The sequence below is a fragment of the Ceratina calcarata genome, unplaced genomic scaffold (assembly GCF_001652005.2).
Source record: "Ceratina calcarata isolate Rehan_Ccalc_2016 unplaced genomic scaffold, ASM165200v1 scaffold514.2, whole genome shotgun sequence".
NCBI lineage: Eukaryota > Metazoa > Arthropoda > Insecta > Hymenoptera > Apidae > Ceratina > Ceratina calcarata.
Window position 1 is genome coordinate 1,360,653 of NW_017175971.1, and position 22,151 is coordinate 1,382,803.

The 22,151-nt window shown below is 43.6% G+C and overlaps 2 protein-coding genes across 4 annotated transcripts in view; one reads left to right on the forward strand and one right to left on the reverse strand.

The window, feature by feature from the left end:
• Positions 1-9,472, forward strand: part of LOC108628261 (disintegrin and metalloproteinase domain-containing protein 10) — a 123,339-nt gene extending 113,867 nt beyond the window's left edge. Inside the window, exons 15-19 of the mRNA XM_018030056.2 lie at positions 3,912-4,079; positions 5,426-5,553; positions 5,865-5,979; positions 6,120-6,254; positions 7,346-9,472. Coding sequence (XP_017885545.1) covers positions 3,912-4,079; positions 5,426-5,553; positions 5,865-5,979; positions 6,120-6,254; positions 7,346-8,020 — 1,221 coding nt within the window. The 3' untranslated portion in view covers positions 8,021-9,472. The remainder of the gene's footprint in view (positions 1-3,911; positions 4,080-5,425; positions 5,554-5,864; positions 5,980-6,119; positions 6,255-7,345) is intronic.
• Positions 9,473-11,486: 2,014 nt separating this feature from the next.
• Positions 11,487-22,151, reverse strand: part of Chi (LIM domain-binding protein 2 Chi) — a 54,792-nt gene continuing 44,127 nt past the window's right edge. Inside the window, exons 3-10 of one of the 3 annotated variants that reach the window (XM_018030062.2) lie at positions 19,545-19,647; positions 18,634-18,806; positions 18,262-18,465; positions 17,321-17,453; positions 16,239-16,363; positions 15,884-16,126; positions 15,674-15,763; positions 11,487-15,592 (exon numbers count right to left, since the gene is read on the reverse strand). In XM_018030062.2, coding sequence (XP_017885551.2) covers positions 15,143-15,592; positions 15,674-15,763; positions 15,884-16,126; positions 16,239-16,363; positions 17,321-17,453; positions 18,262-18,465; positions 18,634-18,806; positions 19,545-19,647 — 1,521 coding nt within the window. In that variant the 3' untranslated portion in view covers positions 11,487-15,142. Of the gene's footprint in view, positions 15,764-15,883; positions 16,127-16,238; positions 16,364-17,320; positions 17,454-18,261; positions 18,466-18,633; positions 18,807-19,544; positions 19,648-22,151 lie in introns of all 3 variants that reach the window. The other 2 variants (XM_018030065.2, XM_018030063.2) reach the window with 2 other exon arrangements.

A 22,151-nucleotide genomic window follows, 5' to 3' on the forward strand; every position in this document is an offset into this window, starting at 1 on the left:
CGCCATCCGCTTCCAGCTTCGAGAGCAGCAGAGAATTCTTCCTATTGAAAGTATTGAAATTCGATAAATTGATTCGTTTCAGAGCGTGTTATTACGTTTCGGGCGCGGTCCGAAGACCGAGATCCCCACTCGGGTTTCTATTATTACGTGTTCGCACTGCAAACCCGTGCGGCTCTTCGTCTGCGTCGAGTGGAATTTGGATTTCCCGGTGACAACAGGCGCCACTCTCAAAATTCACTTAGCTGTACATGGTACAAATAGAACTATCGTTCAAGATCAGTGCGCTGTTTACTGGTTCGATCGCAATAACTTCTAAAAGCGTTAGGCATTATTCTCTAAAGTATTATGTATTCTAAGGTAACGTAGAAGATAGGCACGTGGAAGATTGTCTGTCTTTAAATACTCAGCTGTTAACGTAGCATCTCTGGAAATTGAGTTCAGTTTTAAGTGTAGCAGATAAAACTGGTATCGTAGCGAATTAACAACCGGTGCGATTACGCAAACACAGTTCGAGGATGAAAGGGTTGATGAAGAGATCGTCGAGCAGATTTCGCTAGGGGCAATTTAAATTTTCTACGAAGGCTCTCTTAATCTTCTCAAAATTGTAACCCCGGGTAGCGGCACGGCATCGAATACGTCTTATCGTTTCCAATTAAGAATGACCGGAGCCTAAATAAAAGGCCCGGCGAGACTCTTGACGTCGCTGAGGCATTTAAAGACCGGTTCTAAATCTTCCCTGGGGCGAATTGCAGCTTCGTTTAGAGATAAGTCCTTATCCGTCTCTGATTGAAAACGTTAATCGCCAACCTGGAATTGAGGCATGCCTCCCCTATCCCTAGATAAAATGTCGCCGATTAAACGACGGTGACTCTCCCTTTCAGGGAAATTGCAGGGAAATTCTAAAGGAAATTGCAAATCATTCCTATAATTGAGAAGTTTTTGAACTTTCATCGTCGGATACGTGATCATCTACTTGCTTATTGTACGATAGATGCAATATTAGCATTGATATGAGCGCTTAGATTCTTTTTTGAAAGAAGGAAAAATATTTGCGAGATAAATCTCTTCATCTACAGAGTTCTGACGCTTTCTTCAATCTTGATATCGTAAATTACATTGCCATTCGGTCGGAAGGAATGCGGGAAGGAAGTCGGGAGTGAATTGTGCAGGACTTTGGATTTCCCACTCGCCCAGTAGAATATTATCCACACACGTACACGGACAGACCGCCGGGGGTTGAAGGGGGATGCACTTCTCCATCGGGTTATTTATTTTCTGATATATGCACAGTCCGTAGAATACATCCAGCGCGCATCGGCATCGAATTTCTTCCGCTTCTTTCCGTGCCAATTCGTTGAACTGGAAAACGTATCAGACCGGGGCGAAAGTACAAGCTGGGACGGGAGGGGAACCTTATTTTCCGAGCATCGGCTGCTGGTCCCACGGGTTTCCCTTCTATCAGATATTCAAACCGTGGATCGTTCTTATCTGCACGTTAAGCGAAAATCATTCGATTCGCTTAAACGTTGCCCTTCTCCCAGCGGATCCCCCGTCGATTTAATTAAACCGAAAATTGTCGCGCGACGAAATTCACTCTCCATCTCTCTCTCTCTCACCCTCCCACTATTTTCCTGAGACGTGTTTCTCGCGAAACAAGACGCTAAGTTCTTCTGGCAAACCGAGGCTGTAACGTGAAATCGACTCTCCTGTTCTAGTGAATAGAAAGTTTCGATTCCGTGTACGATTGTTCCGTAAGATACGGAATAGAATATTCGTAGACGAATATTGGATCAGTTCTATTGCTACCTAAAACATCCGTTAAGAGTTCTACTTCTATATTCTTTTAATACATAGTAATTTTGAAAAACGCGTCGGCACTTAAATCCTCTTCACGTGCCCGAGTGCTGGGACGTAATTGCGAGGCAGATACAGCAATTTCGCAGATGGAAGGCTCGAGCCTGGCGAAGAGTCGAGGAAATGCGATCCCAAGCGCGGACAACGTCATTAATGTACTGTTTAATCGCCAAATGCTTCCGTAATGCTTCTCGGAAAAAGCTTGGCGTCTTTCCCGTTCGCCGACGATGTTTCCGGTGAAACTTTCCTAATGCGCATGGTTTCATGGCTGCGCTTGATATCCGATGAACTCGCCTCCCCTGAATATTTATGGACCCTGATTCGTCTCCCTGTCGGATACAAAAGAAAAACAGCGGCCAAGTTTTCCCGAAGCGCGAAATCACTGTTTTTGGTGTCTGTACGCTCCCGCTCGTCTTCCCTTCCCCGGCGTGTTTGCGCGGGTCGCGTCGAATAAGTTGAAACTTCTACCCGCATTCCATAAATATTCATTATCCTGTGTAGGTATGCCCCAAAAGTGGATTTCCTACGTGGTAAACAACGAATGAGCAGAGTTCGCGCCTCTATCTCAGCAGAACAATTGTTATTACGCTACCATTTCTGTCAGTAGACAATTTGTCATTAGTAGATTACTAGACTGGAAGTTTGATGTATTTGTAGAACTATTGAATGTGCAAAAAGTAGGAAATGCATGCAGCGTGCAAAAATATTCGGCACAATAGAGATTATTATTTTTGGGAAGGAAAACACGTCAACGCAGATGATTACGTTTTCCAATTTGACGAGTATTTTATTTTGCATAGAAATCCGTGGTCCCATGGTTTAGAACTACGTTAAATTTTTCATTTTCGCCTCCCAGAAGTTTGCCTCGCGGTCATTCCATTGTCCTTCTGTATTGCATAAAAAGACGAACATATCGCGCGGCGAAATGCAATGTATAGAAGAGCGAAAACAAATACAAACGTTTCGCGGCCTTATTTCGGCAACTCGGTGAATGGATTTAAAAAAAAAAAAATGAAGAAAGGAAAGCGAACGAGCAACAAATTCTGAAAATGACTAAAAAACGAAAATGATGCGACGCCGTTGCGAGGATGGAGGCGAAAACAAATTGTGGAGCACGGAGAAAATAGGGGAAACGAAAAGAAAGAAGTCTTGATATCGCGTTCCACAATGACTCCGCGATGTTGCCCATTGTTCTGTCCCGGAAAATCGCTCGAAAAATCGTGATATTGTTCCGCGTTGCGCGCACAATACCGGCGAAACCGGAACGCAGCCGAGTACCAGCGAGCGCATTATCATCGACACGTGGCGAGATAAATTAACGCCTCGACAAAGCGTCCGATAACTCCCCCTCCCCGGTGAATTGCGAGTAGATCCGCTTGAAAAAAAAGATCAGCGTACGCTCGGTGCGGAAGGTCCGTGAATCATGAATTTCCGCTCGAACAAAGCCGGGCAATTATAAAATCGAAGGCCAGGAAATTGCCGCAGCGCGGTTATCGCATCTGTTTCTCTTCGCTCGATTCGACGCTGCGGCACCGTAAGCGAATTTAATAGTCTTCAGACCCCGTTGCTTCCTCGGTGAAAGGGGAGGACGATCCAATAACATTTTTTAAAAACGCATTGATGCTAGATTTTTATGTCTACGTGTGCTGCTATTCACTGGTGAAATTTATTCGTTTCATTATGACATGCTTGAGCGATGGTGCACGTTAATGCTTATTCTTCGGATACGGCGACGCGCCATTATTCGTACGATCTGACGAAAAGGGAGACAGAGGAGGCTTTCAAGCTCCGAAAACTTAGCGTGGACAATGCGCCCACGATGCGGACCTTGAAACCCGTCACTGTGAAAGAACGTTCTTCTTTTCAAACTGATACATCCATCGCGCTAACAGCAACCCCTGTCGTATATTTTCCCGCGACCTAAAAACGAATCGAGCGCCTGGATCTCAGTCCGATAAAATGTCGTCCATAATGTTTTATAAAAAATATTTAACGCGTGTTTTAGTGAAACATAATATCGTTCTAGTAAATAAACGTTTATTCATCTTGCATTCCAGGGTCCGTGCTGTACATCCGGCTGCACTTTGCGAAACGGCGACAAGTGCAGGAATGATAATGGCTGCAGGGATGCGAGCTTCTGCGACGGTCGCGGTCCCCAATGTCCGCCGTCCATCAACAAGCCTAACAAGACCATATGCAACGAGGAGTTCGTCTGCTACATGGGGGTAAGTTCCCTCCCTCTGTCCTTTTTTAAGCTTCACGTGACAACCCCTTCTTCTCGAGATCCCGTTTGCCGTATCTTACGATTTTCTGATACCACCGCCGGCAAAAAGCTTTCAATAGAAAAACGAAACTAATGTACAATAAGTAAAAACACGGCTATCGCCTCTGTGCGAGGTACAAAGTGTCTTTGTTAGGTAAAAGGGAGACTGGGTGTGGGGGTTGCTTGTTTCGACGAAATATACGAACGCCGTTACGTTTAAATTACGGCCGCGATGAAAATGAAAGCGTTGTAGCTGTTGCGAGGCGATGGCGGACGGAATTACCCACAAATTTACGATTTCCCGGTGTATAAAACTGTCCCGCTTGTCTAGTTACTTATTCATTGCGAGCCATACTCCGAGAAGTGGCTGCGTACGATACGAGAATTAAAAGAAACCGAAATCGAACGGTGCTAACGTTAAATATATATATATTTTCGCGACGAACAATATAGTATTTTCAACGCTGCGGGAAGCAAACAAGCGTTATGGGAACAGTTACTTTTCTTCTAACAAGATCCGCATTTAAATTTCCATTAGTCGACGAGTTCGGGGCGCGAAAGGAAATCCGTGAAGCTTCGGAACCGCTTCGTTCGCGTCTGGGGAGCTTACGAATCGGTTCTTCTTCTTCTTCTTCTTCTTACCGTGGAAAAATCCACCGGGGAGCTATTTCGAAATGTACGCGTGGCATTTTCTTACGCGGCCTTTTTCCTTTTCCTCGCCGAGGCTCCGGGGTCTCGGGAGTAGATTTAAGGCTGCACCGTGCAAAACGCACAGTCTGAATGAAATACCCTTCAACCCGCGAAAGCGTATTCATCTGTCAAGAAATCTGGAGATTCCCTCTATCAAATCAAAACGTGGACCGGAATCCCCAGAACAAGACTTCAACTGTCTAAAAATATGCATTTGGAAACAGAATAATGAAGCAATCTAGAAAATAGGAGAAACGGGTTTTAAAACTAATTTCTTCATGATTCTTGGAGATCTTATTAATAAAATTGTAATAAATACGGGCAGACAATGGCTAGATCAAGAATGCCGGAAAGCTGAGTCAGAGAACTCGCAGTATTCACTTCGTAGGCAAACACGGATTATAACGTCCGAGATTACTTTCTTAGTTGTAACGCGCGTGCAATTGCAGTTTCGAGCGCGGCACAAGTGCGAACAAGGCTATCCTTTAAGAAGAGAATATCGTTCTAGTCTTAGCACGCGCTTATCTGTCTTCGGTGACCCCGCGTGGAAATTACCTCGTATTTAGGGGTTTATGCGAGTAGGCTGACACTTTATCGGGTCCCTCGCATTGCTTCCAGGAATGCACCGGCAGCATTTGCCTGGCTTACGGTTTGGAATCCTGTCAGTGCATCGCTGGTCCCGACGATCCACCGACCAAGAGCTGCGAACTCTGCTGTAAACTGCCGGGAGAGGATCAACCGTGCCTGTGAGATACGATCATTTTGGATAATCACCTCTCTTCCACTCTTCCACTCTCGTTTCGTAATTATAAAACCGATCAACTTCATGTTTTTAATATGTAAAAAAAATTTGTGACTTGTAACGGGACGTTTGATTTTCATGAGGAAATCATTTCGATTGGTTTTATATTTATGACACTGTTCGATGCCTTTGGATGAACGTTTACGACGAACGTCGAGTCGTAAAGCGATTCAGAGTCGTGAGATGCGGATTGTTAAGTAGACGTCGAAGGAGATCGAGTAAACCAGACGTCATTCAGAACGCGTCTCTTTGCAGATCGTCGTTCGTATGGAATTCAGCGCCTTACGATATCCCCGACATGCTGTCGAAGCCAGGGACGCCGTGCAACGATTACAATGGCTATTGCGACGTTTTCCAGAGATGTCGAGAGGTAATATCCTCTACTCCACGGGATGACTTTCGTTCCGACGCACTGGTTTTTCTCCGACGAGAATCGCACAGCTGCGAAAAGGGAACAGCACGCGTCGGCTCGATTGCTTCTGTTATGCAACGTGATAATTGTTGTTTCAGGTGGATCCTAGTGGACCATTGGCGACTCTCAGGAGGCTTCTTCTATCAGATGCCAGTCTAGCGACTTTTCAACGATGGATGGTTCATCATTGGTACATAATCGCGATCCTGACACTCGTTCTACTCACAATCATGGTACGTATCAATTCGAACTGATTCTCCTTTTCTCCTCGGGGTAAACTCTGAATATCAAAATGGAATGTCACCATCGAGTTGAAAATATCTATTTCGTGCAATGGACAAGCGTCACAAAAACACGGCACTGTTGTATCGAATATGTGTACAGGTGAAAGCAATTACGTGTTCTGTCAATTAAGAATTGTAGAAAAACGAGGATCCCGTTCATTAATTGTCGGCGCGCGGAAACATATAGTCGAGCTGCACATTGAAAAAGTACGATTCAATTACCCGGCTGTTTCTCGTTTCGGGAATATTTCTGTAATATTTAACACAATCGAGTGACGGAAGAGTCGGTCAGCCTGTTTAATTCGGACGCGAGAACACATAATTAAATTTAAAAAACGAGGAATTCGTTTTACACGCTCGCAATATAGTAAATATGGAAGCGAGCCGAAATAAATTACGTGTTCGCGCTGGGAAAATTCATTTTTTCCGGGTGTGCCCCAACGCTCTTAATTAGTTCTCTTTGGTATATCCAAACACCGTTCGAATTAAAATATGAAACGGGTGAAAAAAGGCGGGTCGAAAAATGTCGCACGAGTCGCGCTGACTTAAATTTTCCCGCGATCGTGTTACCGGATGGCAATTAAGCCCCGGAAGGTGTCGAAAAGCAAAGGATATTGTAAATTCGATTCCGCGCGAGTCGACAAACTTCCTACGAGCTGCGAGCCGACGTCAAAGCGGCCGGAAATTCATCCGGAGATAGGATTAAAGTGGCGACAGTAACGCGAGCCTCAAACGATTTATGCAATTCTCGACGAAATTAAAAGATCCGCTATATTTTAACTGAAAAATATTTCCAGCGAGTACCGTTTCAAAATTATTTTTCTATCCGAACGTACAAATTTGCATCGTATTTTTATTGGACGGTTAAAAAAAAAAAGCAATTTATAAATTGGTGCCTGGACATTTCTCTCGACAAACTCTATAAAATTGACTTCCAAAATAATTTCATATATCCTATTTAAAAGTACACGAGAATTTAAATATTTTATATTCAAGAATTGACTTCTATTTTCACTGCAACCGTATCGTTTTTGTTGCAGGCGTTCGTTGTAAGATTTGTGCAAAAACGACGCAACAGCCGAGTGAAAATACGCTCCAACGCCGGAGATCAAACCCGTCCGAATTCCGAGGCGGACGACCCGTCTGCGCGAAAGATACGGTCGATGGATATTTCATGGTTAAAGAAGAGAATCGTCGAGACGATGAAGAGGATCGTATCACCGGAACGGAAGAAGGAATCGTCCGGTGAGGGAAATGCATTCCTCGCGCGAATTTCCCGACTTCTAGCCAGAGACACGCACGACTCCAGCTCCGAGGAACGGACGTCGAACGAGGTGGAACAATTATGCGGGAACGGCAGCGACGGTTCTAAAGAGTACCCGGCCAGGCAAGAAAATCGAGAAGAGAAGGAAAATACTTCGAAGGCAGAGATGAGTAGTTGGCGGCGTATTTTCATGTTCTTCGACAGGGATCGTTCTGCCAGTTCCTCGTCCGCTCGAAGAAAATGCAACAACCGTGAATCTATGCGTGGGCCGACTTGGAGAAAGACTGTTCAGGCCGATAAACTGTGCACGGGATCGAAAGTTATTGTGAACCCTTGCAGAAGAATGGATAGGTACCAAACGGAGCCTTTAGTGGTGCCCGATACTCCGGACACTCCTTCGGACACCAGGAGTCAAGCGTCCGATTTGACTGTGCTGCTTTCTGACAGTTAGTTTCATGTACAAATGAGCAGAGTTGACAGAAATAGTGGACCGTGAATGTAAACCCGCGTGAATGTAAATATTGTACAGATTCTTATACCGTTGTCATTGTAGACTACTTTTTAGAATAAGAAACGAGAGGAGTCTTGTAATCGAGTGGATTTCTGCAATTTGTTCACTCCTTGTGCATCCAACCGGATCTCTAAAAAAAATCCTACAGTATTTCTTTCATGATTGGCTACTGTTTCTTTTATAGCATCCTTCTTCACAATGCAGCTGAAATATTTTACTGAAATCAGGATAGTTTATCTCGTCCACGATTGTGAGAAGAATAAGTTATCCAAGTATCGTAAAGACGGGTCGTAACACGGGAACGCTGATTTTAGTCAGACAGCTCTTCACCTAGAAGTGGACCAAACGTAGATGGGAGATTGTCCAGCGTTGAACTTCGTAGGAAACGATTGTACATGTGAAGTCCGGATCGATTGTTGTACGTGCAATCCCTTCGATTCTGCATGTTACTCTTTTGTTCATGTCGTTGGTGAATTTAAGGGTGCTAAATTTAGTGCTTAATCGTAATAATCGATTCAGAGAAATGAACAATTATTTGTTATTCTCGATTTAATTATTGTTTGTAAGGAAATAAATCATTTTAGTTAAAATGAATACGTTTTTGAAATTCCGAATATAAATTAACCGCGCATACGCAGTAATAGGGTCACGCCTACTTGGAATAGTCTAAAATCCTCGAATCTTTTAGACAAGAATCTAGAGACGCTACAATCTTAACAACCACCCGATGCCGAGTTGCCGGTGATACTGCTGCCGCCACGCATTGCTCCTGCTTTTATACTCGGGATACACCCCCTACTACCCTCGTGGGAGTAATAAGAGAAAGAGCAACGTTCGGGGGGCGACAGTGCCACCCGTAAGTCGATAGGGAGCGGTTGTCGAAGTATGTTTAAAGATTTTTAAATAACATTCACATATTTCACACATTTTCCGTTACTCTGAGAAGAACATAACATAACAGTTGGATCCACAATAAAATAATCTTTTGCAATAAACTATCGTGAGAAGCATAATTGAAGCGCATCCAACTTTACCAGCAAGCTGTAAGCGACGTACGCCTAGCGAAATGTTATCAACGTACGGTTCGTGGTACTTTCTCATCTGCTGGCAATCTTTCGATTTCTTTGTTTAACAATTAAATGTTCAGACTAAACCGTAAGGAAATAGAGATAAGTACAAAGTGGAATGGATGAGGTCAATTTAGATGATTAATGGATGTTCTAAATATGATTACATATGTTCAAACCCAATGTTTGTGAAGTAAATGAATTGCGATCGATGTGTGGCTTCGGAGATTATTAGCATGTATTGTAAAATTTCAACTGTGGTGATTTGATATTGCGAGAACCATGTAAAGACAAAAGTAACATTAAAGTTATCAATGGAAACTTACCTATTGCCTGGATTAGCTCCTGCACAGCGCAGCGTCGTTATCCTTCGTGGAAGCGTCTGACCGTCTGACCAAATGTTGGTTTCTACTACTTCGCGTGGTTCCAATAACTCGCGCCGAATTTTAATTTTGTACATTTGTAATACTAGACTGTCATTTCATGAACGATACTTTTTCTTCTAATGTACAATCTCTAGATTCAAAGCTCGTAGCGTCTTTCAATTTTCTATTTGTAATAACTTGTCAGTTTTAGTCGAAAGCATCGTGAACGCCAATTCGAATATCATTTTTTTATTAACGTTTTGTCAGTTACAATTTTGATTACATACATATAATGTAGATTCTTTTTTTTAAACACATGTCGCTATGATACAAATGACGAGGATAAAAATTTGGAGTGCGTAAAAATGTAATTAGATGACAATTCTTTTTTTTTTCTCATTTTTTTTCTCTCTTTCGTTCTTGTCTTCCTTCAATTTTATTACTTCATTGGTCATGGCGATGGGCCAACATCTGAACGTATATTAATATAATATACCCATGCTCGCTGGCCCATGTCCACTGAGGGTTGGAACCGTAATTATTATTATTATTATTCCTTGAATCGCGTTTCCATTTTTTATTAAATCGTCCCCTAATTCGCTATAATATTCTTCTTCACTTTTATACAACTATAATAATAATCGAATCGACGCGCAACAATCGCTCGCAACACTGGTCCGATATTGGCGATTGGCTCGCGACGCGCCTGTGATCCAGAGAATCATCTTTCACACATCCGACCACACAGGCACAGAGATTTATTTAGCGTCAAATTCAGGGGACAGCGTATTTACAGATGAACAAACCCGGGTCCGCGACGCCACTCTCTCTACATATTATATGTATGTACAAGCTTTCTTTCGTCATCTCTTTCGCATCTCGTTCATCCCTCGAGCCATTTTCAATAAATATGTATCGGTATCTTCCTCACTCGTAAAACAAATTATTCATTAATTATATGGTGCTCATATTTTATTACTCAGACCTTCCAAGAAAATCCTGAGAGATGTGTCCCTCAATTCCCAAGTGAAAATAGAACTACAGAAGGCGAGGGGCTGGAAATATTTTTTGCGACCAATAAGAAGACGCGTTTCACAACTAGGTTTATGATTTTAAAAGATGGTGACACTCATAAATTATGATGTTATAAATTATATGCAATATTTAAAAATAATGAGGGGTGAAGGACTGAAATATGACGAGGGCAAAGGACCTCGACTTAATCTTCGTAATTGGGGTTTTCGTGAACTTAATCACAGCTCAGTCCAAAGGCCGTAAATAACGCTTTCGAGTTACGAATATACCTTCGCCTGTTATCCCTGAGCCAAAATCTACTTGGGACCATTCTGGCTTAGGACCGAAGCCATCTTCTGTTCCGTGTAACTGTACAATTGCCGTGGACGGAAAGGAGAACGATCCTCTTTACTTTTCATCTCTGATCAGCAATGACTGTTCTTACGAAGAAAATTATTCTGTTTAATTTTTACGAGAAAAAATATACTGGAGATGGAAGATTTTTAAATAGAATATTAAACTAACAAAAAAATTCATTCGTTTCTGTGGTTCAATAACTCTATGCGGATTAAAAATTTCACAAAAATTACAATCTGACTAAAAGTATAAAGAGAACCTGCAGAATTCTGCAATTAACTAAATTAAAAGAGATTACGAAGGAGAAAAGTTAATCTTCTTTTCCTCTTTCCAAAAAAGTTAATCCTCGCGGATTGAAACGAAGCTCGTATCGAAGAACCGTTTGATTTATCTCTACTGAGACCGTTAATTTTATTCGACTACTATCTCCCTTAAAAGAAAACGACTGTGTGCAAGACCACTGAAGATCCATGGCATCACTTCAGAAATAAGACATTAATATTGGCTTACGAAACGAAACAGAATGCAACGCCAAGATTTCGATTAAAAAACAAAACGATAAATATGGACTGATATGTATGTCAATGAACAAGTACAGGTGCGTAAAATCCGAATTCGTTTACTAGCAGAAAAAATTTACAAAGTCGAAGAATGTACAGGTTTTCACGTTTTGTAAGTGATCGCGGTACGAAAGCGAGAGAAACTCGACAGAAGAGAAAGGATTCCTTTTTTTTTTATTTTCTTTTCGTTGGAAAATTGGTCGATGCACTTCTCGTTGACAAAAGCGTTTTCGGTCCTTCCGGTCTCGCTAGCGCCAGAAACACTTCCTCGTTTCGACTTTTTTTTTAATACGATTTCTTTAACGTATCTTTCTCGTTCGTTTCGTGACACAGGCGAGGGCTAACTCCGATCTGACCCGTATCTCGTATCAGATACTTCCCGCAACCGCGGGCTGTGTTATCCTCTGGCCCCGTGTGGTGCTTCGCTAACAATTAAAATTTGTTTCATTTTCATAGATTCTTCCTATTACTTTTTCCTTCGCGTTCTCGTGCATTCTTTCATTCCTCTCGCTTTTTTTCTGTCGTTCATCCACTTCTCTTTTAAATTCAATTCACGTTATTAGGGTATAATAATTAATTAATTAGTTAATTAATTAATTATATAATAGTGTCATTATAATTCGTAATAATATACAACATTTGTCAATAGATCATTTATCCTAAAACCCACCGCATGCTCGTGTCGAAATAGTCGTTCGCACTCTTTTCAATCCTGCTTTCTCTCTCTCTCTCTCTCTCTCTCATACGCTTTTATCAATGTCTATCTCGCACTCACATTCGCATATGATCATTCTCGCGCATGTACTCGTTTATCTGGCCATTCTTTCCCCCTTCGAATCGAGAGAAAACAATCGCAGCTGTGTCAGGCATACCGTGACTCTCCGCTTAAGAAACACATCCTCGTCGTTTTTCTCTCTCGTTTCTCCATCTTCTCCTATCCACAATTGATTTTTTATGTTGTTCGCACACTCTCACGCCGTGGGACTGTACTGGCTTCACGCGTAGCTTAACTATCTAAATTCAATGATTTGTAGTCGTAAGTGTGTCCTGTGATCTCTGAACGTGTGTACGTGTGTTGTTTAAATTCGATCGGTCCACTCGTTTCCTTCCCAACGACTGCTTCTTCTTCGTTCTTGTCGATTTCGTGAAACAACAAGAGCGATCAGAGTTGTGAACGTCAGTCGTTTCGTCAGACCTCCCCTTCCTTTGACAAATAAAAAACGAAAACGGGAACGGAGAGAGAGAACCGATCGCTCGTTCTCCGGCATGTGTACATGTATGTATGTTGTGTATGACGCATGTATACGATGATCTTTGTACATATTTCGGAAAAAGTTTCTATCGTTCGCTATTTCTTTTCCTCGCCGCATTTGCTTCCTTTCTCGGCGTGCATCTCAGAGTGGAACCACCCGAAATAAGCGCAGAGTTCATGGACGTGATGAAACGCCGACGTTCGTGCCCTTTCCCTATGTCACCATCCATGTAGCGCATTACTATCAGAGTACAATCGATGGAACCGTTCCAGCGTAAATTGTCACCAGATTACGAAATTATTTTACAAAAGTTAAATGGGAGTGTCCTTAGAAATAAGCATTGTGATGCGTTTCGATATTTTGAAATCGGCTGAAAATTTACGCTAGTCTCGCTTGTGAATCCGTCAAAAGGTCGATTCGTTTCATTTCCTTCAAAAAAAAAAAATTGGAAATGGAACGATGAATCGATACTGTGAACGCGCTTCACGTTCGTCGTTCGAATAATTCTCATGACTCAAATTTTATCGAACGAGGAACGATCAACGAACGAGATAGACTCGCAGCGATTTTGAACAATGAAGAACGCAAAAGTATTTGAAATTGTAAATTACGATCGCACGCTCGTACCAACGTCGTCCACGCGGTGACAATCAATGCCTGATAATTCGATTCTACGATACAATCGTTTTCTTAGGACTAAGAACAGCTAATGTGATGTATCAGGAACAAATTTATCTTGCACCAGAATTTTTATTTAGCAGAGGAAAGCGACGACGTCAATTTGGAAAGAAAGAGAGGAAACAGACGATAGGATGTTGGCTTTTGAAGATCGCGACCAACCATTCATTTATTATTCAAGAAAGTGAGGAGAATTAAAACAGAAAGGAACGACATAATGCCCCGAGCTTAAGAACAGCGAAAGAAGAGAACACAACGAATCACCGAAGATTAATACAAAAGAAATAGGAACAAACGTGTATAAGCATACAATGAGGAACATATACATCGTGTACAAACGTAACGCGCAAGGAACTTTACACTAGAATGATTCATGGTGTACGCACTTAAGTTGCGTGTATACTTCGCTTCTTTTTTTCTGTTTATCCCGCCTCCCCCCACCCATTTTGCTAAAAAACCTTACGTCCCCGATTTCGTGAATAAATTGATTGAATCGTCGCGCGCGATATCTGTAACGATTGTCTCGCTTTTCGAAACGATTTTTTATATTATCTTTAAAGAAATCAAGGTAATTTGGACGTGGGTACGCGCTATGCTGTGTCGCGAGACAACAGTCACGAAATAATAAATTCAATTTGTTATAACTTTCGCTTGAAATACAGATTACACTATATTCCCATTTGTCTCGGTCTCGTTTATTATTCGGCGAGCACAAAATACTTTCGCTCATCCATTCGCAGTTGTTTCCCTTGACGACGTCATAATAGCAACAATAAAACTTTGAAAAATTGTGTTACACAGGGCGTACCAGGGCCTGTGCGTTGGCGTTCGATCGGGCTCCACGCTTAAAAACGAAAAATTATAATCATCGAATCTAAAAAGAGATGTCTCCGGTCTCTTAAAACACACCCACACCCTCTCGACCTCCGGTTCGATATATCACACCACGCTCTATATCTTTCTCTCTCCTGTCTCGCATACGCTTGCACAATACGTACTTACGATATTTTTTTTACCTCTTACAATATTTTTATATTCATTTATTCTATTAATTATATCAATACTGTTGACGGATAGAGATTCATTCACAGCTCGCACCAAAGCGAACGATCGTCTCTGCCGTGCGTGGCGCGTACCGTTTTTATCTTCCTTGCTCTCCTTACTTCTCTTTCACTTCGTGCAACTTTATTAACCGTTTCAATTGTCAGCATTCTTCTTCAGATTCCTCCATCGTAGATATTTATCACCGACAGTCGTTCATTTATTTTTCCTTAATATACTTTGTTTTTCATCTTTTGACATAATTTTCTTTATCACACGCTAGATGTCCGGCCTCCCGGTCACGAATTACACCCGAAGGCCGTCGCACGATATTTACTCGCCACGGTGTCTCGGAACCGTTCCCACGCGATCACGCTACGATACATCGGCCGTCTCCTGTGTAATCGAGAAACTCGGAGACACCGCGCGCCTCCCCGTTCTCCGTTCGAGGAACAAACCGGCGGGACATTGCCACGTCCACGTATAGAATTATATTTATATTTATGTGTGTACCTGTGTGTCTGGAAACCTCGAACGAAAACGCGCGTCAATCCTCATCAGCCTCGCAAACAGCTCTCGTATCTCGAAACATGGGTCACACACAGCACGAAGAGGTAAAACGCGGATCGTCGCGAGGAAGTTTCTCTCTCGCCTCGAGTCTCTGCTTCCAACAAAGCGAGAGATCCACTGATAGCACGAACGACGATGATCCCATTGATCGTTACCATCACTTGTGACCACGCTGTGCGAGAAAGTACTCGATCTGTTGCAAACAGATCAGCTGCTGCATCAGGCTCTGCAACGGGTCCTGGCCCTGGGAGGAGTGAGCTTGTTGGGGTTGCTGCTGTAGCGGCTGCGTCAAGCCTCCACCAGTAGACTGAGCAGCCGGCGGCAGCATCGTGCCCGGACCGGACTGCTCGGCCAATAATTGTCGTTGTAGCTGTTGCGCCTGGTAATGGGCGACCGCGACCAGATCCGAGGATTCCATCCCCATCGAGACCGCGGCCGCTGCAGCGGCTGCCGCGTGACCCAGCTGCACCTGCTGATCCGCGTGATGATGCCCGGACGACTGGAGGCCGGGTTGGTGACAGGTCAACGGATGCATGTGCGACAGCCTGCCGGGCGAACATCCGGACGAGGCCAGGTACGCGCCGGGGAGGCTAGGGTTCTCGCCCCGCTAGGGAGCCATATTCTTGGGCCTGCGCCCCCGTCGCCCCCTGGTGGGGGGGCGCGGGGACTCCTGGCCTCACTGGCTCACCGCGGGGCTCTTCTTGTCTTGTTGCTGCTGACTGGCGTCCTGACTCCCCTGTACGCCCGCTCCGCCGCCACCCTGTCCACCTTGAACTCCCTGCAAATCGTTTTACGATTGGAATCTTTGAATTTGGCTGGGCATAATGCGAAGAGATCTATTTCGAACCACCAGAAGGTCCAGATATTACCTGGCAAACTTGTGAATAGAAACAATTACCTGACTCCCGGGTCCTCCCTGTGGCGGTCCAGGACCGCGGTCCGGAGGCCAAGAGTTGCCGGGTGTCGGTTCCGAATGGAATTGGTGAGGATGCGGAGGTGGTCCACCGGGTGTATCGTGACTGTGAGGATCTAGACTATTCGTGGCGTCGTACTGCGTGTTTTCCAGCCTCGTAATTAACCGTTCATCCTCTTCACCAAAGTCACCACCCATTAACGACGGTTCACCAACGACCATCACGTCCTGGAATAACGAGAAATTCGGGAGGTCGTTAAAACTTTTATCAGTCACGGATATTGATCATAATCCTTGCAAATCGTCTTGAAGTTGAAGTGTTGTTCAAAACGGTTCTTACTTGCGATGCCAGAGAAAAATTAGGTCCCGGCGATCTCTTTTTGCTAGGTGCGGGCGGCGCGTTGTTTCCCGGCCCCGACGTGCTTCCCTTCCGCTTTCTTCGTTTGCTGGCTGGTCGCTGGGACTCTGAAAGAACAAGTTCGATATAAGTACATACGCTCTGACCCGATGCCGGGGACGCTAGCCATGTAGCAGCGCGCTAAGAAACTTCAGACCGCTACCCAGCTTTGGACCTTTCTCCAAAATCAAAGGTCTCTCACACATAGAAGCATGCATGCATCGGTGATGAACAAGGCATATAAATAGATACAAAAGATCCGATCAAGATCGCATTCTCTATTGTCCGTGTGATAAAAAAAAAAGCTACTTAGAGAAGTTTGCCACTCACGTAACGTAGATTTATCGCATCTTTACAGAGAAACACGCATCGCATCGAAGTAGAAGAGTAGCGAGCAGACAATTCCCGCTTTAGTTACGGGTTACAAAACGAACGCGCTCGGTTCCGTGATTTCGCCGACCTTGAACACGGGGGATAATCGGAGCAGGGAACGACCAACAGGGTGAAACAGGAGACGCGGTGCACCGCGTACACGCATGATAAAAACGCGCGATAAAGAGCGCGCCGAGACGCACGCAACGCGAATCAGAGAAAAAAATCGTTATCTCCCGACAATGATCATGCCAATATGTAGAAGCGCCATTGCTTTTCGTGACTAGTTTCTTTTTAACGCTGCCCCTTTAGTGATCTACATTCTAAGTGTCGAGATAAGCATTTTTTTTTAAAGTAATCACTTGCGTCTGCAACTTTGTTATAATTGCACTGAACGAACGCGTATTCACTGTAGCATAGAATCCCAACTAGAGAAAAGTTATGCGATTTATCGAGATGATTGATAAAAACGAGGAACACGGTCGGACAGGAGTATTCTGATCATGGAAATCGAATCGGAACCGAGATTTTCAACGCGGTAAACAAGTGAAACATCCGTCGTCGGACTATCGGAAAGCGAGTCCTGCGGTAGACTGGTCGGCCGTTTGGCTCCACTGGCTGGTGCTTCTCATGTAAAGCAACTGTTCGTCTACCTCTCTTACCCGGCGGGGCAACCATCCTCTGCCATTTCTGGAACAGGGTAGTCTTCAAACAGTCCCGCGGTGACAACGCATACGCTTTGTGCCTCGACATCAGCTCCTGCATCGGTTCCAAAATCACGCATAACTGCAAGAAACAATTGTAACGTTTAGCGTTATTACATTCCGCCTCGATTGGCAACGCTCGACCTCAATACTTCACGACCTCGCCCGTTCGGAAATTGCTCGTACGCGTCCGCGTTCGATTCTCGTCATTTTCGAAACGAACGGGCACGTTTCGGTCTCAAAACGCGGCAGAGGGAAACGGATGAGAAACGACGACGAAAATAACCGATACAGAAACAAAATGAATGCGACCTGTTATTTAATCCGACGGCGACATCGACAGGGAACTTATGCGTGCTATTAATATGAAAATTATCGTATACGGCGAGTGTACCGGTTGAAAATAAACTTCCTAAAATATATTCGCGAACGCGGCGCAACGGTAACACTAGTGCGCGAGCGCTACGGCCGGCTGTTCGAACACGGAGACAAATTAAATTTGGTTTATGTTTGCCGTAATAAAACTGAAATCCATTTTACATTATTATCGGAAGCATGTAATTTCCCAGCAGCCTTTACATTATAATGATGACAATTAAAATAATCGATGCGACGGCGCGGGATATACGTATACACAGGGCCGCGCGCGTAGCCAGACAGGACGGAGTCTGAAATTTTGCGCAACTTTAACTTCATTTTAATTAATAATCCCATTAGTACGGCCTCGCCTGATTTCTGAACGATTGGTTCCGCGCTGAACAATTCCAGCAGTATTTCTTTTCGTTCAATCGAACAACGGATCGCAACGTAACGATGATCAGGGAAAATTTTATAAAACGGCGAGCGGTAGAACAGTCGAAATGATAAAAGAATCAATGCGTTGTACATACCCTAAGGTAATTGAGGGTGGAATTGGTGATACCCTGCCTGGTGATGTTCTTGCTAAGCTGCTCGAGCATCGTCGGATCCTGTTGCATACCGACCACGTTCCTAGGCACGAGTTCCTTGTGCGACCTCACCGACATGTGCCACGACTTTATCCTCATAAGATCGTCGAACGTGAAATCCAATATTAATCTACCTTCCGTGCACACCTGCAGAACAAACATCCGTGTTTAGCGGTAAGGCGTTTGGAAACAAAAAAAATCTCCGCCCACCGATCGTAGGCAATAAATATTGCAAGTAGAAGTATCGGGAGATGATTAAAAATAAAACTGAGCAAGTTCATACTGTCCAGTGTCTTAAGTGAATTTTCCGCGTACCTTCGTGAACATCGGTTTGCCGTGATGCGTGACCATAACGCAATTATCACAGTCAAGTGTTATGCTGGTATTTTGAAATGACTCCTTCGGGTGCTTCAAATTGTAGTAAAGTTCCGTCACTCCGCCCTCGAATATCGAACGGAAGTACCTAGGTATTAACGTCCTACCTATCGCTGCAAGCATAAGCATAAACGATGTGTTAAAACGATTAAGGGATACTGAATCTGAACGTCTATCGAACGGAGACTTGACCGAGTAAATTTCATGACTTGCATCATAGCATTAATTAAATGTATAGGAGATACAAAAGAATCCACGTACTCTATGAGAATATGCGTTATATAGGTACACGTCATTATTTCTGAGGGAAGAAAACATCTCGCGTGAATCCTATTTTTGTAAAATTGACATCGGAAAATCTATACATCCGCTATTCTAGTTTATGAATGATTCTTATGCAAACGTGCATCGCGTTCCATCTTATTACATCGAGAACTGTTGTTCGCGTTTGTCAACGACGGCGACAACGCGATGTGACACGTAATCACGCTATTACTGTGCATTCAATGATGTACGCGAACGGAGGAAGAAGACATTAAAATCTACCGACTACAAAATTGTACTGCGGTGGCGCATAATTATTTAGAGCATGGTTGCACATCTCGCCTCTATCATAGAAAACAATGGACCGTGAAGAAGAATGCATTTCAGAAGAAAAGTAGCGCGATCGTCTCAAATCTTTTTAAAATAAATATACTTTCCCTATTTACATAATATTAGATATTAATTATAATTTCTATAAAATTAAACTAACTCTGATCCTTTTTTTACGTTGAGATTACAGATCGACAGGTTTCGTTCTCGACGTTCTAATTTTTGAATTTATCTTTAATATTCTAAAAAGAACATACTGTATCTCTTGGGACCATCCTCCAAGCAGAACGTGAGGGTTAAGGTAGCATCGTCCTCGAAGAACTCAGTCGCGAAAGCGTCCCACCAGAGGTTGTCGCTTTCCTGGAACAGAAAAATACAGGGAAACTTATAATTTGGTTCTTGCTTCCGGACGTCCGTCGACGGATGGAGAAGCAAGCCTGGGCATCGTGTTCGATACGATCATTGTTTTACCTCGGGCAAAACGGAATCCGTAACGCGAGCACGGCTGTGTATTACATCGACACTCGCTGACTTCCGCCGCGAGCGTTCCACGCTCGTTTATCAGTTTTCGTCACGGTGAAGGCTCGGCTAACGAAAGGTTGCGGTCAACGTGTTTGCGTATCTCGGAGCGTAAGACGAATTACGCGTGATCGCGTTAGACGATTACAACGATTCCTATCATAACCGATAGTATTAAAAAAAAGTTGTCTGCAGTTCGACTGAACGGCGCGGCGGGCAAGTTCTGCATCACCAGGTTCTACAACTATGTTCCGTTTCAACATATTCGTGTTACTCTACATATATATTGGCGTTTCGTCGCGTGCATGAATATTTATAGACGGCGATACCAGGACGCTTGAAATTTTTACGCCGTAACCGTAGCTCATCACCTGAAAAACCGATGAACTATGGAACACGCGCGCGACCCGCTCTACCGCATCCTTTAAATTATTATGCCCGTGCCAATAAACACACCTGAATACGTCACTACACGAACACGTAGACGTACACGTACTCTTTCAAGGAGTACCGACTCGTATTGGCACGTGAATTCGCGTCGAAATGCATTCATCGAAACGAGTGTTTGCCTCGACGTGTAAATCGCGGTAAAATATTGTGAACAACGTATCTTTCTTCGATCGAACAATTATCCGGTTTAATGCTTTCTTTGAAAGATCTTTGCATGTTTAAGCAATGGAGCGATGTAGATTAAAGATGAGTCTGGTGCCAAAGGGGTGAAGTTTTCAGCATCAACGCAGGGGATCTAGGCGGACGGTCGGGCATCCGGTTGCAGCTCGCGTTTTCAGGCCGAGAAGAGGGCAAGAAAAGGCGGCGAAGCGCGGGAAAATAATAATAAGAGCTGGGTGGGATGGCACACGCGTTGTGTGGGTGAAGCTGGATGCATAATTGAATGAAAGCGCAGCGAACAAGCGGTTGCCCAGAGCCAAGGGGTAGTTTCTGCGAACGGAAGGGGGAAGGGGGCGAAATGCTATAATTTCAAGCCAGACAGTCATGCGTTATTCAACCGTGAGTATGGGACGCTTCTATCTTCGCCTTCGTCCTTTCTACAGGCCTCGCCCTTCTCTCTTTTTTTTTTAAAGCGTCATCAGACGCATCCTCCAAAGAATTATTTTCATTTTCCATTAAGAAATCGTTCGACGTCGTTTAGAACAAAGCGGAGACAGGAAATACTTGTCGATTATGTTCAAATGCATGTCTTAATTAAATTAATGAAGGACGACTCTGATTGACAAGTGTTATGTCATTATTTTTGTTGCGGTAGAGAGTACGATGCTCGCATCGTAAACGAATATCTCAGTCGTTTAAGGAGCTGTGGTGCCAAATCAAGCAAACTGTTACCACTCATGCGTGAATTGATATCTCTGGCAAGCTTACAGCTTCGTAACGAGTTCAAATCTGATAGTAACACCGCGAGATGATCGAAATAGACGGGACAGAATCGAAAAACGGGAGGTAGGAGTCCGCGGAGAACGGATGACGAACGCCAAACGTTAAGTAATATCTCAAACGCGTGAGAAGTTCGAACCTGGTATTGGTTTTAAGAACAAGAGAAAGGAAATAGGTGTCGGCGAGTAAGTAACCAATTTCATGGAAACCCAAGTCAGTTCCTACCGTCCCTATTATTCCTATGATTCTGGCTGTATTAATGCTAATTATAACCGATATGATTATTCGGAATAACGAGTGGTCTATCATTAGCATCTAGCTAGACATCTATCTACCCCCTGGTAATTTGGTACCGGCGCGCGCGGCACGGCGTGGCAGGTTTCCGTTGCGCGTTGCGTCGCCCGGTCTTTGCATAATTCACGTTGTAAGTTTCGTCAAAGAAAAAAAGGCAAACGGTATTTTATTAATACGCGGCTTTGATAGTCGCCCCGGAGTTCCGCGTCATTTTCCACCAACTTTGTGGCCAGTCTCCCGGCCGTGGAGGGAGGGAGAAAAAAAAAAGGAAGGAAGTTGCGCGAGTTTGCAAGCCAACTTTCGGAAACTTTTAATCAAAGCGACGCTGTTTCTAAGACAGGGGAGCCAGATCGATAGATAGACACAAAATCGCCTGGAAGAAACAGGTCCAAAATTTTCGAATTTTTTATTCGAGGAAACGAGATAGGCAAAGGTACAAAGTTTAAACAATTTTTTCGTTTAGCAGTTGCCGCATAGAATGAAATTATGGAAAATTATTAATATTGGAAATTGTTCCAATTCCTTCGTTCGAATTAGAAATTCATCGAAACTGTTCATGATTTATTGTACGAGGACTACATGATTTATTATAATCTGTTAATCTTTCCGATGGTTACTAATTACTATCTCGAACATTTGTCTGAATTTTTAATGAACAATAA